At 30.5% G+C, this 18,007-nt stretch overlaps 3 protein-coding genes across 5 annotated transcripts in view; 2 read left to right on the plus strand and 1 right to left on the minus strand.

The window, feature by feature from the left end:
• LOC148308438 (uncharacterized protein KIAA0930 homolog) overlaps positions 1-4,919 on the plus strand; it is a 52,794-nt gene extending 47,875 nt beyond the window's left edge. For 2 of the 3 annotated variants that reach the window (XM_088261758.1, XM_088261759.1), the window contains one exon: positions 4,276-4,588. In XM_088261758.1, the coding sequence (XP_088117884.1) occupies positions 4,276-4,316 (41 nt within the window). In that variant the 3' untranslated portion in view covers positions 4,317-4,588. Of the gene's footprint in view, positions 1-4,275 lie in introns of all 3 variants that reach the window. The other variant, XM_088261760.1, reaches the window with a different exon arrangement.
• Positions 1-18,007, minus strand: part of LOC148308439 (phosphatidylcholine:ceramide cholinephosphotransferase 2-like) — a 129,124-nt gene that overhangs the window by 41,233 nt on the left and 69,884 nt on the right. The window lies entirely within an intron of this gene.
• Positions 15,469-18,007, plus strand: part of fat-spondin (extracellular matrix protein f-spondin) — a 33,118-nt gene continuing 30,579 nt past the window's right edge. Inside the window, exons 1-2 of the mRNA XM_088261761.1 lie at positions 15,469-15,745; positions 17,432-17,684. Of these exons, the coding sequence (XP_088117887.1) occupies positions 15,556-15,745; positions 17,432-17,684 (443 nt within the window). The 5' untranslated portion in view covers positions 15,469-15,555. The remainder of the gene's footprint in view (positions 15,746-17,431; positions 17,685-18,007) is intronic.

Below are 18,007 nucleotides of genomic sequence, written 5' to 3' on the forward strand. Positions count from 1 at the left end.
TTTTTATATTTTAATATTAGTACCTACACTTTAACCAACCATGATAACAAGAACCTTGTCATCATCAGGGTTTATTAAATTCTAAAACATTGAAATACTAAAAAACAAAAAATACTCATCGTTAATTACATTCCCTTACCAAAAACTTCCACACACTCCGTACACCATACGAACACTTTTAAACATGAACTGGTTGGTTAAAGTGTACTAATAATAAAATTAAAAAAAGTGGTAAAAACAAAGTTGTTTAATTTTATAAAGTTTATACAATATATTATCCTCAAGTGTCGGTTGACAATAATGTCATGATATAAATTCTATGACATTGTATCGAACTTGATACTCGTATTATATAATATGTTGAAGATATGTAATAATCATGTCACATTGTGTCCATGCACTTTTTTGTATTTAATTTGACGTCAAAACATTTCATATAATTTTTTGACATCTCATCAAAGATGAAGAAGAATATGGAAGTCTGGGCATTTACGGGGCTGACGACCGTCATAGGCTGGTTTAAGTGATCGCTTTACACACGTGTAACATTCAAATAAAATAATAGCCCCGTAAATGCCCAGAATCCATATTCTTCTTCATCTTTGATGAGATGTAAAAAAAATAATATGAAAACTAACTCCTATAATTGGAGATAATCCAAATTTGTGAACAAGTATTTGGACACACTCAAAATGTTGTCATATAATTTCAACGTAGATGTTCTTATATGTTTATGTATATGTATATTAATTAATGCATGATTATATCATGGTATAGGAATATTTGCATACAAATATGTCTCGTATGTATATGTAGTTAGTTTGTCTGGACCCGAATACATAATTATAGATTCATTTATTTTATAATCTCTTATTAGTTCTTCACCCCCGATTGTCATATGATAATCTTGTTGATAATATATGTGACAATATTATCATTATTTGATATAATGTATTTAAAAATAATAAATGCAGTTATACAGTGTCGAATTGAAAATAAAATATACATCTGAGGGTCAACGCACTATGAAAACTTTGTGCACGTTTTTTTTTGTTACGTTTTTAAACGCTTTTTTTAGCATGTATTAAAAAACAATACGAATCTTTAAATCTAGGAAATTTTAGTTAACATTCCTGAATTCAGAATGATTGTATTATAAACGTGTTTCTTCCGATCGGTTACTGTATATGTAAGTTTAAACTTTTAAATATAAATAAATAAAGCGTTATTTGTCTTGAATTCCGAGGGGTAGATCAAAGGAAACAGCTTTAAAGCCATAAAATAAAGCTTTTTATACGTTAAAAAGTATAAAATCGTAAATATGCTTAACCATTAATTTCAACTATTAAAACTAATCTCGGGTTTAATTTTTGAAAACCACTTTAAATCCTGACAATAAAACGGGCATTGACACTAAAACTAGTATTTTCATAAAACAATGGCCAGTTTTATTACAAAAATATGTAAAAAATGAAGAATTATAGTCCCTTTTTCTTAAATATCTATAATAATTAAATAGGTAACTCGTTTGTTTGGGTGATTAAAATAGTTTCAACTTTATGAACGAAGAAATTTAAACGGTAAATACACTTTAAAATAATTATATATTATCTTTTTCTGTGTGGCTATCGTGGTCATTAATTCAACGTAATGAATGCGGTCTCTCTTAAGTTTCATTGCTCCTATACATGAGCAAAATTGTTTTAACGAAATTATGCGGTGCAGGATCCATTTTAACGCACCAATTATCCTTTCGTATATTGTCTGTAGTGTTTCCCGTCAGGGTGCATTTTGAAGCGATCCGTTCATTGTTGGTTTTTTGTCGCTCTTCAAAGTGTCAATGTCTGTCTATGTCATGCTGTCCCGTTTCTTCTTTATTTTTGTTTACAATTCATCATGGCTGATCTGAACTTTCTGTAATATCGCAAGGTTGGTAATTCTCCTTATATCCACGGTTGGGATGTTATAATTTTGAAAATACCAATCAATCAGCCATAAGCGTTCGTGAAGTCATTCGTGTGTATAGACCAACCTTCAGAAAGCTTCATCATTCGTATCAATATCTAGCAAAAAAACTTCATAAAAGTACTCATTTAACTGGGAAACAAACCTTCTTCCATTGTAGTAACAAGGAGGTGAAATTTACTATCAAGTAACTTTTACAAAAGCAGGTGAAACAAGGGTATCGTTGACAATCACCAGGTTTAGACATTACTGATTTTACTTTCTATATTCTACACTAATTGTAATTTTAAAACCCAATTTTTATCCCATGAAAATACCTAGCTATAATAACTAACTAAATACTTGGGTTAACACATTCATCCTGTTTGTAAGCAGATTTTTGATAATTTTCACTTTTAAAAAAATCCAGCTTTTTGAAGCTTTGTACGAATTTATGTTGGAAACAAGTTATTTAACCATGTTTTTAAGTAAAAGAAAATGGTAAAGTTCTAGCATATTTATGGTTACGTACCAAAATATACAGGGTGCCAATAACTGTCACAAATAGTCTTTATTACATTTATTTTTATTTAAAAAGCTAAGAAAACCATTGAAAACATTTTTTTGCATAGATATGATGAATGCTTAAGTAAGAACTGGTCAAAGTGAAAATAACTCAAGTTTTTTCAAGTAAATTAGATATTTTCAACATAATACGTTGGGGGTTCGTAATATTCATTTAAAATATCATATACTTATTTGTTTATTACAATTGTGGATAATTTAAATAAATGTGTGCTTGCATTATGAAGATAATTAATATACCGTCATTGTTATTAATTACACCGTGAAACTTATCAAATATTTGGCGTGGTTTCATGAGACACGGATAATAATTCCATATTCGTCGTTTTAAGCACGGAATTTCATAAATTACCTATCACATAATAAAACAAACCTGACATTTATTAGGCAGTAACCGCGTACAATTAATTACTTTAAAGTAAATAAAATGCTCCAAACCTAAAAAGGATCACGATTTTGAATAATGGCAAGTTGAATTATTATTTCACACAAAGTAATAATATGTACTTTACAAAAAAAAATATCATGACTTCGAGTAAACTCTTGGTATAATTTTTGTAGTCAACACGTAAGTTCACGTGCGGACATGATCGTCATTAATTTACCAATGTGTCAAAATGTCGTGCACATTAAATTTTCAGTTTAATTACGGAAAACAAGAATATTTTAATTATTTTATACTAGACATTGTTTTGATTATTGTTATTGAACCGAAGTTCTCGTTGTTTTGAATTTTTCATCTGATGAAAAATATATAATATTTATTTTATTTGAAATTGCATAATGAATAGATACTATAAAATAATATATTAATTTAAATAATCATAACGATTAAAATTGTTGTTTATTAAATTTTATTCATATTAACTAAGAAACTTATTAACTTTTTATATTAGATACTGTATATGTGTATTATATGTATTATCTTAAAGGCTTCAGCCGTTCAATAAATAAATAAATAAAATAAAAAATAAAAAAATTAAAATTATTAGCTTAAGTTTATTTCAAATAAAATTGGTTTTATCTTTGTGGCATGTCATATTTATTTTTATTATTGAATTTATTTTATAATTTTTCAGATAATTAAAGCAACGTTTGTCTCAATGTTCAAAATTATATATCTTTTTATAATTCGTAATTTTGACATTGTTTTACATATCGCAATACAAGAAACATGAATATATATTTTAAAAATATAAGTAAATAATTATTTAGGAGTTTTTACGATAAACATATCGCTCACTCCTTTCAACAACGTCATATATCAAAAATCATAAATTTTCAGCTGTGCATGTTTTCGGAATGCCCAGAAAATGTACCATATCCCAGCAAAAGTGGCATATTTTTAACTTAATATTTACCCGCTACAGGGCAGAAAGTGTTGTTTTTGCATTTTGGAAAAAATGTATTTTTGAATTACTTTTTTAAATATACTTTATATTTTTCAAATGGAGAAAAAAGCTTCAGGTTTTACCTAAAAAGATTTGTTGCACAGTAAAAACTTCAAAAATTGGCTTGATATTTATTTTTTACATCACATTATATTCTAAAATTTTAAAAACGATCTCCTGAAAAATCATTTTTTTAAATATATGACGTTGTTGAAAGGAGTGAGTGATATGTGTGTAATCTGTAAGAAATAAATTTATTCACAAATGTTTTTTTTCGCTTTTATCGTGGTTGATATGTATTAAATTATTTTTGTGAATATTACAGTTAATGTTTTTTTTTATATTTTTGTTTCAGATATTTTGGACCACCGCGAAGGACCTATCTTGACTTTTTAGTTGCGTATAACCAAAGTGAGAATTTCTTATGAAGATGGAACACCAGTACCTTTCAAAATATATCTCTTCGTTGTTTATTAAATTTTAGTTTTTCACATTATATATTGTTTAGTACGTTTTGACGCTTTAAATGTACAATTATGTATTAAAATGCACAATTGATGTATTCGTTAAACATAATTTATTGCTATTATGGTATTTTAAGCAGCCTTAAGTATTTTTGATTTATTTAAGAATCCAAATTATCAAAATACATACATTATCAGTAATATGTATATTGGGTTTGTTCTATTTAAGAGGTTTATGATTATTTTTAACAAAATAAAAACAGCTTGTCAAAAGCTGTGGCTATAAAAAAATGCAGTTTGCCTTTTCAGACTGAATTCAAGTGATGAGATTCATTTTTAATGAAAAAAAAATATTTTAGTATGTATACTGTATACTTTGTAGGTATATTTGTGATTTTCGGAATATCGATGTTTTGACTATATTAAAATTGGTCAATAGAATTATGAACATTTTGTTGTTTAAATAAGGATAAATTATTTAATTCGGATGTATATTTTTTGGCCCATGCAATTTTATTTAGGTTACTTATAAAAATGAAAATCCCATGTTTTATGAGAATTATTCACAAATATCTCAGCTCTAAACAAAAAAACAACTAACTAACTAAACTAAGTAACCATCACGCCGCTTCCCCGCAGGGGTAGGCAGAGAGAATAGAACGCCACACCACTCTGTCTTTGCAAACATTCTTCGCCTCTTCCACGTTCATGCATCTCCTCATACATATCCGCCGATTGTTACGACTCCTAACCTTACCGCTTTCAAGTATTTGGCATACCTGAAACAAAATATCTACATAAATAACAAAGCTGTAGAAATAAAGTGCCCTATGCATGGTTAAGATAAAGAACAACACGTGGCAAGACATGGAATACTTTGTATTGATGGTGTTAAAAGATTTTGCTACTGCATGATAAGTTGACGGCATTGAAAAAAAACCACTGTAATTTCAAGCGAATTATTTTGAGCTGTGGACTTTTATATTCAATCTACTAAATTCATTAATTAACAAAAACTAATCGCCGATTAGAAGTTATCATAGTATAGAAGATAATTTCCGAAATACCGAGAAAATTATTGACACCTCCAAGTTATTGACACCTCCTAGTAATTGGTACTGATGATTTCGTAAGTTGATATTAGCTAAAATTATTATACACATATCGCTCACTCCTTTCAAGAACGTCATACATCAAAAAACTTGATTTTTCAGGAGTGAGCGATATGTATGATCATTTTTAAGGTACGAAAATGTTGCCTACTAGGTACTAGGTTCCATACATACCGTATTTACGCCAGGGTCACAAATTTCCAAGAGAAATAGCTACAAATGATTCGCTTGAAGATTGCTGTTTGTTATCATGACTTTGTGAATGAAAATAAGACTTAATTTGAAAATAAAGGTTAATATTTTTTCATGTATTTCATGTAGGTTAAATTTTTAATCTAAACAATTTGTTAAAAGGATAACAACACAGTGATTAATATCGTAGACGTGTTTCTAGTTTCAATCCTCACTGCGCCACAACTTGATTCTATTTTCAAACACCAGCCATTAATTATTTAAAAAAAAAAACACTTCCATAATACCACTTTTTGAGTTTTATTTTATTACACACGACTTATTTCGAAAACTACAGATGTTTTTATCAATAGTTGATTATCAAAACGTTTTAATGTTTGATTGTTTTTGTAATCACCTGTTGATGAAAACATCTGTAGTTTTTTTTAAAGTAGTCGTGTGTAATGTAATAAAACTGAATAAGTGATATTATACAAGCGTTTCATTGTTAAAATAATCAACATGTCATTTCACAAAGTAAATGCCAAATCAAAAAATAAAACGAGAAATTTAGCCTCACCTGAATCTTTATTCATTAGTTGATTTTATTGAATATTCTATACCAGTCTGATGATGTCGGTAACGACGAAACCCGGTCGCTGGTCAAATAAAAATAAAGTGGAAAAGCTAAAAATATTGGTTTTAATCTAATAATATATTATTGAATATTGGTGCGCAGGTATATCAATAAAAAAACGCAAATATTATATATCTGTTTTTTGAAAAGTAATTACAAACAATTGAAATAATTGTCTTATTTTAAGCTTTACGTGTACTCATATACTGTTTTTCGTTATTCATATGATATCGAATTAATTAGAATAAGTAGTTTTTAAGAAAAATGTACCTTTAGGGCGCTTGTGGACGGAATTTTACTGTCCGGCTGTCCGTTTTTTTTAATTAAAGCGCCTACGACAGTTTAGTGTGATCGCGCATTTATCGAGCGCACCGATCCGGAGAAAGAAGGACAAATGCACAAGCAAATCATCCGGACTGTCGGACAGTACAATTCCGTGTAGTGCCCAAGCGCTCTTAATGATCTCAATTGTTCCCTATATGTAGCCGGGTTGGGATGGAAAACTGTGAACCACCCGATGGATCTCTGGGAGATGCGATGTTGCCCTCTAGCTGATATGGGTACATTATAATGCTCTTGTGATAACGTAATAATACTCTGGCAGTCAAAATTGTCTGATCAATGATCATTTCATATTAGAATTGTATAAATGATAATATTCTTAATCATATTTACTGTGTATTACCGCATTAATAAATTATTCAATTTTGAATAAATATGTGTTTTATTTTGTGTGTGTGTGTTATTTACGAAATTTGAGATCTATATATCGCTCACTCCTTTCAAGAACGTCATAAATCAAAAAACTTGATTTTTCAGGAGAACGTTTTTAAAGTTTAAAAATATAATACAAAATATTAAAAATAAATATCAAGCCACTTATTGAAGTTTTTACTGTGCAACTGATCTTTTTAGGTAAAACCTGAAGGTTTTTTCTGCATTTGAAAAATATTCAGTAAATTAAAAAAAAATTAAACAATAACTTTTCTTCAAAATGCAAAAACAACACTTTCTGCCCTGTAGCGGGTAAATATTAAGTTAAAAATATGCCGCTTTTGCTGGGATATAGTACATTTTCTAAGCATTCCGAAAACATGCACAACTGAAAATTGACGATTTTTGATTTATGACGTTCTTGAAAGGAGTGAGCGATATGTACATTCTACTCTTAAGGTCAACATATGATAAATCGCAACTTAATCTTCTTTAACTCCTGGTAACATTTAACGTTATGGAATGTTTTTTTTTGCTTTAAATACCGTTTTCGGATTGAAAAAATAAGTTTTACTTAGAACTTAATAAATGGTTTTAAAAAGATAAGAGTTATTGAAAGGAAAGGAGTTAGTAGGTATTAAAAAAAAAACAATTTCAATATGTATTCTAAAAAAAAAATACCGTGGAGAGAGGGCAGCCGGCTGCTTACTGAATTCTGTGTTTGCGAGTAAAGTCTTAATGCATATTATGCCTTGCTCAGTTAACTGGCTCGTTAACTCGGCATTCTTTGTGTCTCAAGGCTAAAATCAAGAAATTTGCCGTTATAGGCCCGAACAATTCTAGTTTATTTAGGCCAAACTTAAAAAAATGTATAATAGTTTTGATTTTTAACAAAAGTGTTCCTTGGGTTTAAAATCCATACTTTTTTAAGCTGATGCATAAACTGTCTATACGATATTTACAGTTTATATTGTACAGAAGTTTATGCGTCAGCTTAAAAAAGTATGGATTTTAAACCCAAGGAACACTTTTGTTAAAAATCAAAACTATTATACATTTTTTTTAAGTTTGGCCTAAATAAACTAGAATTATTTATTGACTTGGCGTTTAATTTGTAGAACTCCATTTTAATTTATGTATTAATTTTAAATCAAACACAGATTTTTTGAGTCTTACTAAGTTGTATTTTATTAACAAAAAACACATAAAAAATTATACTGTGACAATTGTTTCGCCTTGTTAGGGCATTATCAAACGAATGTCAACATTCGTTTGATAATGCCCTAACAAGGCGAAACAATTGTCACAGTATAATTTTTTATGTGTTTTTTGTTAATAAAATACAACTTAGTAGACTCAAAAAATCTGTGTTTGATTTAAAATTAATACATAAACTAGAATTGTTCGGGCCTATAACGGCAAATTTCTTGATTTTAGCCTTGAGACACAAACAATGCCGAGTTGACGAGCCTTTATACATCATTTTATTATAATTAGTATTAACGTTTGTCTTGCGCCATATTTAAAAATTAAATTGCAGACGCTGTTATGCACCGTTTATCATTTACGATCCAGAGATAACCAACCATTTCTAAATACAACATTTTGAGTGTTTTAAAATACTTGTTCACAAATCTGGATTATCTCCAATTAGAAATTATTTTTTTTATTAAAAAAAACATTTTTATTTTTATAATGTATTTTTTCATCTGTATGATGATCCGGACCTCACATACAAATAAAAGAGTTTCTGCCTAATGAAAGCTATCCTCATTCCAACAAAAATGTCTCTAGTGATGTCTCGCACACTGTGTTTCGAGTTTGGTCAATATATGAAGTTTCATAAAATGAGTAGTGTGGTTGTGGTTGTGGTCGTGCGTAGAATTGGTGAATGTTACACGTGTGGAAAGTGATCACTTAAGCCAGTATAACGGTCGTAAGCACTGTAAATGTCCAGACTTCCATGTTCTTCATCTATGTTGAGATGCTAAGAATAACCATTTTCTAAGACAAAATATTTTTTCAAGTACACACGCATCTACACAAGCATCTTTCTACACATCAGGAAAAATATTTAATATTTTCACAGTTCTTCATACATATTTAATAAAAAAATAATGCAAACGAATTATTGGAAAATAAATCGAATAAAAAAGCAATCTTGAAATAACTCACATACGAATTCTCTGCATAACATGTTGGAAGTGCCATCATATCGAACTGCCACGAAAAATATACATTTTTACGCAACCTTACGTATGAGAAACTCGAACATATAGTCAATACTGAGGGTCGAATGAATTTTTGATGGTGAGCTATGATCGATACGATATCAAACTCAGGTTATATTTATCGATCCACGCTTCATAAATGTTACAATATTGAACAATAAATTCATTAAAGATTAAAAATCGAAATGTTTTATGACAATGATCATTGGCGTATCGAGAAATAACTTGATTTGAGGGTAAAGCTACGCTTGCACGGTCAATACTGCTCGTTCCTTATCGTATATGGTGTTAATTGAATTTAAATTAGACAGTTTTTACTGTAAAAGCTACCCTCGGCTAAATGCACGCCCAAAATCATGAAACACGGGTATTGTCAGCACAGTATACGCCACGAAACGTAGTATACTCGTAGCACGTGAGCTCTAGTTGGTACGCAAATCAACCCCATTCATTCCTTACACGCATTGCATTTTTTTTTCTATAACTTGACAAACGTTCTTTTTTATATTTTTGGATGGTTTTATTTTAATCCAATGTATAGTACAAAGAGTATAGTAATTTTATATAATTTTTAAAAATGTTTTTTTATGGATAGTACAATACACTATTTCCATTGAAATAATATTATTCATAGTAATTACTATATACTTCTTTGTTTAAAAATACAAGGAATTTACCTCACAAAAAAAAATTAAAAAATACACGATATAAGACAACCTTAAATAAAATTTCGTTAGCTGTCTTAATAAAAAGCTACAATTTTTATTATCAAAGTTATTCATATTAAAAATATCCTGTTGTCATAATCGGTTCGGTTTGAAGGTAATGTTCTGTTCGAAAATAAAGACATCAAGAAAACAGTATTTACAATTTTTTTCGATATGAAAATCGAGTAGTGGATTCAACCCCCCGGCTATCGTAATAGTATTTTAAAAATAACATAAATGTATAGTTTTACGGCAAAAGATTGTCGTTTTCATTACTGTCTGCATAATGTTATCGTCGATCATAAAGTAAATCCTTTCAAATTACAAAATACAACATTTTTGAACTTTGCCGAAAATGTTTGATGCCGGCAAAGGAACAAGAACAACATTGTATACTAAATTACATAATGTATGTAAACATATCGATAAAGATTTTATGCCCTCTTGATATCTTCATTACGTCGATTTATATTTTCTTTTTATGGGCGTTTATCATAAAAGCATATTTTATCACGCGGATGACTATGCAGACTAAGTCAAATAAAGAAACGTAATATGATGCGAAGATAATGAAGATTTTTAGTGTGATTAAATTGAAGTTTGCACCAAGAGACATCGTGAATAAATCGATAAACAGTAAAAGGAATTAATATTACAAATTATTACTGGCAATGCTGTTGCCCACCAGCGACGTTTGCCTCTTTTTCATTAAATTTCGAATTAAGGATAGCAAAAACACACGCCCGCTCGTGAAATCTTTTATTTGATAATCAGTTATTGAAGATGAACCCAAAAGAAATGACGACAATAGGGAAATTTTGAGTAAAATTCAATTATTGTAAAATTTTCAGAATGTCTTCAGGATTTTCGGTGTCCTAGAAATGCGTTTTTGACAATGGGGAGAGAATAAGTACTCCTATACTATACGTTACTCCGTTTTATGATTTTCAAGAACTTGTATCATGTAATTGGGTTGCCTGAGCGATATCGGAAGGTATCCTTAGCACCTCATCTTACATACCGCCCTTAGGGGTTGCTTAGCTCGCCTTCCTCCCCTTATGGCGGTCACTAGACATGACGGTGGATGACGTCAGTTTCAAACTAGTCTCTTTATCTTGTAATCTAATAACAAATTTCTGTTTTATTGTATCTATAGGCAAAAGAGGAAAAGAGGAAAAAAAGAAAAAGAGGTAGAGGTTCTTACGAATCTATTCCACAATTATTCAAAATAAACGCGAGAGTATAATTTTACATGAATCCATTCCAATGTCGTCATCACTTATCGCTTTAAAAACATTAATTTTGCTATGATATCTCAATATAGATGAAAAATACCTATCTAGATCACTTTATATGCGTGTAACATTCACCATTCTACCCATGATTGACAACCACGCTACCCATGTTTAATATAAGTTTGTATTTAAACTTCAATCGGCATAATTTACACGCTAGTTCGGTAAGTTTTTTTTTAATAACAGAGATCTTTATGAAATGTATGCAAGAGTTTTCACGAGTTATTTTACATACTTGGAGACGCTTTAAAACATAATTTTGCAGTTTAATTAGACTTACATATTGCATATTTTGACCAGTTGTCTATTCACAATATTTTGATCGTGTCCAAATCTATGTTCACAAATCTAGGTTTGTTCGCTTAGGAGTTATTCAAATTGATATCTCAATTTAGATGAAGAAGAATATGGGAGTAATTTAGGCCAAGGATTAATTTTGTACGAGTTTTTTTAATAATATTTACTCATTTACCAATGGTCGATTACCCCTTGTAATTTAAACTGAGCAGGAAATTGTCTCACATCCTAATCAGCGGCTCGTGCCATCCTGCTTCATCGTCATTAAGGTGCTGAGAGCTCCTGAGTGTGGGCTACAGCCACCGGCCAACAGTTACCGACCACATACACTGTACTCGCATACCGACACTTAGTGACATCCAGGACTTCTCCTGGGAACAGTCACATCAGTATTCCGCCACTTTTCGAGAAATCGGTTCGTGGTTCCGCGGTTTGACACAATCATTACAATAACATACATAGGTTTATAAAGTGCATTTTACAAAGCAGACGTACAATTATTGACTCCCGGATAGTCAAAACCTAATAAGTCCACTGCTTAACAGTTTTCGGGAAAACAATTCAGAAACCATTTCTTATTTATGTTGAAATACAGGAATTGTGTTTCATTTAACTAATACTCGTAGAATACCGTGTTGCACTAAGTATATGTTCGGTAAATGTAATAGAATTTCATTAAAATTTGATTTCCATAATATGATTGTAAGTTACACATACTTTCAATAAATAATCGAGAATATTTTTAGAATTAAACATTAGTGATGTATAAAAACAAGTTCATATATAATATTAACCGATTTTTTTTGCCGCAAATATTATAGAATTGGTGAAGTTTATTTATATTTTTTTATAAAGTACGTATATTTTTTAAAAAGTAATTTTTTTTTCCTATAGTACCTTTTTTGTTCATCGATTGTCACTTTTTTTTTAAATAATATAATATTGCTATATACGAGTTAAAATGGAAAAATATAACACGAATCGTTAAGTTAATCGTTTAGAGAAAGTGATGTTTATTTTATAAATGAGTAATATACGTGTATACTTTACTGCTAATACGGCGACAGTGAAATATACAAATTTAAAAATTTTTGAAAATAAGTTCGTCGATCACAATCTTAAATGCCGTATTGAAATATAAATATAAATAATCTTTTTCCACTCGCTCTAGTTTTGAATGTTAAATTGGCTTTTTTTAAGTAGGTAAAAAGGTACCAAGTTCAATATCGCGCAACGCTGAAAATATTTAAAAAAAAACTTTTATCATATTCATACATTTTTCGAGAGAAAAGTCATAATAAAAAATATCTTATAATTCTAGAATCAACCGAAAATTAAGGGACTCCTTAAATAATTGCATTGCTGAAAAATATTTAATACAGGTTTTGTATTTTTTTTATCATTTTTATGCATCTTCCAAGACGTAAATTGCAAATAAAATAAAACGTGCTTTTATTTTATTGGAGGGTGGGTGACAATACTGATTAATGATTATAATCTAACTTTAACTATAATATGGCAGACACATTTCACAACAAAACTAAACCAATTATTATAAAGAAATTTGGATTTACAGAGTGATTTGTGTAACTACATTTTCTCGTGTCAACTAAAAGTTTTGCGACACCGTATACAAATTTTATTATGTCTAAAAAATTCAGGCAATAATTTAAGAAAGAGTTTCTGATTTATTTTTCCAACAACAAAATACACCGAGGTCTAACTGTAGCTGATAAGCAACAGTGTATATAAAAATGTACATACAAAACCAAGTTTCGAAAGTATTTGTATTTCTACTTATTTATTGGAGTTGACTATGTACCCACTTTTTGTATGATTACGACATAGATTTCGTTTCATTTTCTGTTAAAAGCCACTGTTATTAACTGCCTTTTTGAAAAATAAAAATACTTTTGATATAACTAAGTATTCTGGAAGGAAAATGAAATGTTTTTCGTTTTGTAAATTATCTTGTGGACTCGGGATGAACAAACCGTCATTTGAAATCAAAATAACCTAGCCTTAGAAAGCAACTTTCGTAAAAATAAATAATATACGAATATTTCAGAAAATATTTAAATTTAATAGGTTACGTACAAACAGAAGTTTTTATCTGTTTGTTCATTTCTTGTAATATCTTGAAATATTAACCATTTCGGTATGTTAACCATTTCGACACACAATTTGTTGCAACGAACGGGTTAGTGATAATATTATTATGGTTTCTAAACTTTAATAAATAAATAATATATTTTAAATTGGGGATTGAAAGAGATATCACAAAAAAACTATGATTTCAAAAAAATAATACTGATTCTTTTTTAAAAAGAAACGTCCGCCGATTTTTAGGATGTCTCCAAATATGTAAACAATCGTAGATATAAAAGTAGTTACTCACATAAAAATATATAATAAAGATAAATAATTACAAGAGGAGTAAAAAAAATATTATCGAGATACAATAATTAAATTTCTTTTGAAAAAAAAACGAAAAATATCAATCTTATACAAAAATTAACCTAAGTAAAGTTGTAGAGAATAAAATTTTCTACAAGTTGTTTCTTTTAATGTTTTTTTTGCCTAAATAAAAAAAAAACATAATTCAAGAAGACGGTGATCGCAACAGGGTTGGGGTCGTGAAAATCTAGATTTAGAATACCGATGACACTAACGATTGCAGAAAAATACGAATTTAAGTCGCGGCGTCGCGGGTTCGATTCCCGCCAATTGCAAAAAAAATCAGGAAAGATTTATTTTCAATTGCTCTGGGTGTTTGTGATGTATTTTTCACATTTACCTTCCCTATCCTTACTATCCTTCCTGCAAACAATACTCTAATAGAGGCTTTGCGGGTTATTCCTTTAAAAAAAAAGTACCTAATGTAAATTTAAAACGTAAGTAAAGACTGGCCTTAGAGTTTTTCATGCAATGCCAGGGATTTAAACCAAGGCAGAGGGATAAAAACAGTAATTGAATAAGAACACCATACAATAAACTGGTTTAAGACTTAAGATAGAATACATTTCAATTTATTAATACACCTCAATATATGGTTCCGAGCATTTTTACAATAATTTGTTACCGACTAAGGCAAAAGGTCAAAATAAAATATGGATTAAAGGCAAAATAGAGGAATGGACAAATGATCTTTTCTCTTTCTTTTTTGTGTGTATATTATGTTAAAATATATTTAAAAAATAAATCAAAAACGTTTGTAAAAGGCACTCCACCGACAACACACAGAAGGTGGCTTGGTGAGTTTATGCAAAAAAAACTTGTTAATTGTGTTTATGAATTTTAAAATGAATTTATATAATATATCGCTCACTCCTTTCAAGAATGTCATAAATAAATAATAAAAAAATCAGGAGAACGTTTTTAAAGTTTAAAAATATGGCACAATGTATTAAAAATAAATATCAAGCCACTTTTTACTGTGCAACACATCTTTTAAGGTAAAACCTGAATGTTTTTTCTCCATTTAAAAAATATTTTATGTATTAAAAAAATAATTAAACAATAACTTTTCTTCAAAATGCATAAACAACATTTTCTGCCCTGCAGCGGGTAGATATTAAGTAAAAAATATGCCTGTTTTGCTGGGATATAGTAAATTTTCTGGGCATTCCGGAAACATGCACAAGTGAAAATTGTCGATTTTTTATTTATGACGTTCTTGAAAGGAGTGAGCGATATGTATTTATATGTATATACATATATTTCACAAATCAATGTTTGAATAACATAATTATTTTTCAGAGAAAATATCCAAAGTGATGATAGCTAATAAAGTTTAAGCGACGTAAAAGTAAATATATACATTAATATATACGATTGTGTGTTAAGATCCCGACTTTTGCCCCAATCAAGTGACCTCACTTATCGCAACTACGAACCGAGAACATTGAGATCTGTTTTGTAGAGAAAAGTGAATTATTTGTCACCAACCGCGATGAGGCTGTGTTGATTCGTGCGCAGTGCCGTGAATATTTGGAATAATTCTTACCATGGATGGTTGGAAGGTGTTTGGTTTCCTTCTCTTCCTCGTGTTGGGGTGTGCTACCCTCGCGAGGGCTGACTGCTCCAGGAAGCCGCCATTAGCGATCACGAGATACCCAAAGTCTCCGGGAGATAATGGGTTTAAAATAATAGTTAACGGAGATCCGGAGAGATACATTCCTGGGACGATCTACACGGGTGAGTTTAACGTTTACAATGCTTTCAAACATTTTATTTCGGGTCAATGAAATATGTAGATACTTACACTAGAGCTTTTCTCATGAATCTATAAGAGCTTTACTACGTTTAACTTTTTCAATTCTTTAAACATTTTATTTCGGGTTAATGATATAGGTACTTATACCAGAGCTTTTCCCAAGAATCTATAAGAGCTTTTCTATATATATATGTTCACGTTCAAAAGAGGTGGTCTATTATTAAGGGGAGTGTGTATTATTTTCTAGTAATTATCTTGATCATTATCACATATTTGGTTTCATATTTAAACGATCAATATGACACGGTTTCGATAAGATCCAGTGCTCTATGCACCATTGAGTGGGTATGAAGTATATTATAAAGTATTTTTTTATAAGTTTAAAAGGGTGGTCTTTTTCTTAGGCGAGTTATATATTCTCACGTAATTATCTTGATAGTTATTACGTATTTGCCTTCATGTAATAACGATCAAAATAACACAGTATCGATACGATGCAGTACCCTATGCACCATTGGGTGGGCATAAAGGCTAGAATAAGTTAATAATTTGTTGCGAAATAAAATTATTAATAAAATTAAGCAATAGGCGCATTGTACACTAAAGTAAAGTACATATACTTAAGTAAAGACTTGATGAGGAATTTTGCACAAGTCGTGTCCCGTAATCGCTTAGTGCGGGAATACACCAGCAGATTCTAGTAGTCGAGGTCAACTGCTCCAAGTTATCCCAGTTAGGCAAACTGTAGTTTCAATATTAAAATATTTCAATCGGCACACACTGGAGTCTTGAACAGTCTGCGCACAGTCGTGATTGACAGCTGCAGAGTTGACTTGGGTGGAGTATGCTTGGCACGAGATTTTTGTACTGAAATTACAGAATCCGTAAATGGAAAATTTCGAAGGAGTCTACCCGATAGCATAAAACTGCAGAGAAACGCAACAAAATAACTTATTTTTATCGCGTCCGTTATCTATATTTTTATTATTTTCTTCGAATTACTCAATGGATATAAATTGTTAAATAAACATACGTAGGTTGTTCAATTCATACAAAGACTGACTTCATACAACAAAATGTACTCTTTTTAGAAGTTGTGCATATATTATACTACAGTGTAACGAATTTTTAGAGTTTTTTGTCAAAGTAGAAATGTCTAGAATATTAATTAAATTATATTTTTTAAACTGATTTTTTCTTTTCTTTTAACTCTAATCTGCACCCAATGGTGGATAGGGTACTGCATCGAAGCGACGCAGTGCTATCTTGATCGTTAATTGCATTAAGGCAAGGTGATAAGGACTGCATTTTTTGTACCAGTCCAGGGTGATTTTTAATAAATATGAGAGTGAAAATCACCTATATTTATTTTGACTTCCCTGGGAATCCAGCACGGTAGACGAGCGCGCTGACCACTACGCCATGAAGATGGACAAATTTAATATACATATATTTTTACCTAACGTCCAAGTGACTCTGAAAATTAGATACGGCTTATGCAACGCCGCTTATCGTGACCCTTCTCAGGCTTCAACTTTTTAAATTTTATAGTCTTTGCCTACTTGTGAGTGGATTTACTCTTTATGTTTAAAGTTACTATAATTTCATGTAATTCATGAGTGAAAATTCTAAGCAGAAACACTAGCTAAAAAAATCATTGTTCCTAGTGACGCTCGTTGGGTCCCGCACGCACAACCGCCTGCAGCAGTTCACGCGGTTCTCCCTGGGGGCGGAGCCCCGCGCCCCCGGACCGGAGGCTGCTCCCTCCACCACCGGCCAGTTCCAGCTGTTCGCCGACACCATATCGGCCTTCGACGAGGACTGCTTTAACACTATCAAGGAAGCGGACGATCTACCCAAAACTGAAGTCCAGGTCATGTGGAAGGCGCCCAAGGAGGGCTCCGGATGCGTCGTCATCAAGTAAAGTATTTTATTATTCTGAGGTGCGTGGATCACTGAATTAAGGATGAGATCTCAAACGTGCAAATTCAGAATACGAACGGCCGCGTGAGGGGCCAGACGTGTTTCCACGCACATATTTTTAGAATATATTGTAGAATTAGATTTATTCTAGGATATAACGTGGGTATACTGGCATAAAACGTTAACTCGAAACTATGAAATTTTTACTTAATGAAGCATATTATAAATTTTTCAACGTTCTATAAACTGGAAAAATAAAATAAGTAGTTTGAAATGTCTTATCAATGTGGTATTAAAAGTAAATTCAGCTTTAAGTTTAA

The sequence above is a fragment of the Brachycentrus maculatus genome, unplaced genomic scaffold (assembly GCF_059751285.1).
Source record: "Brachycentrus maculatus isolate JH-2025_06_01 unplaced genomic scaffold, ASM5975128v1 h1tg000166l, whole genome shotgun sequence".
Lineage (NCBI taxonomy): Eukaryota > Metazoa > Arthropoda > Insecta > Trichoptera > Brachycentridae > Brachycentrus > Brachycentrus maculatus.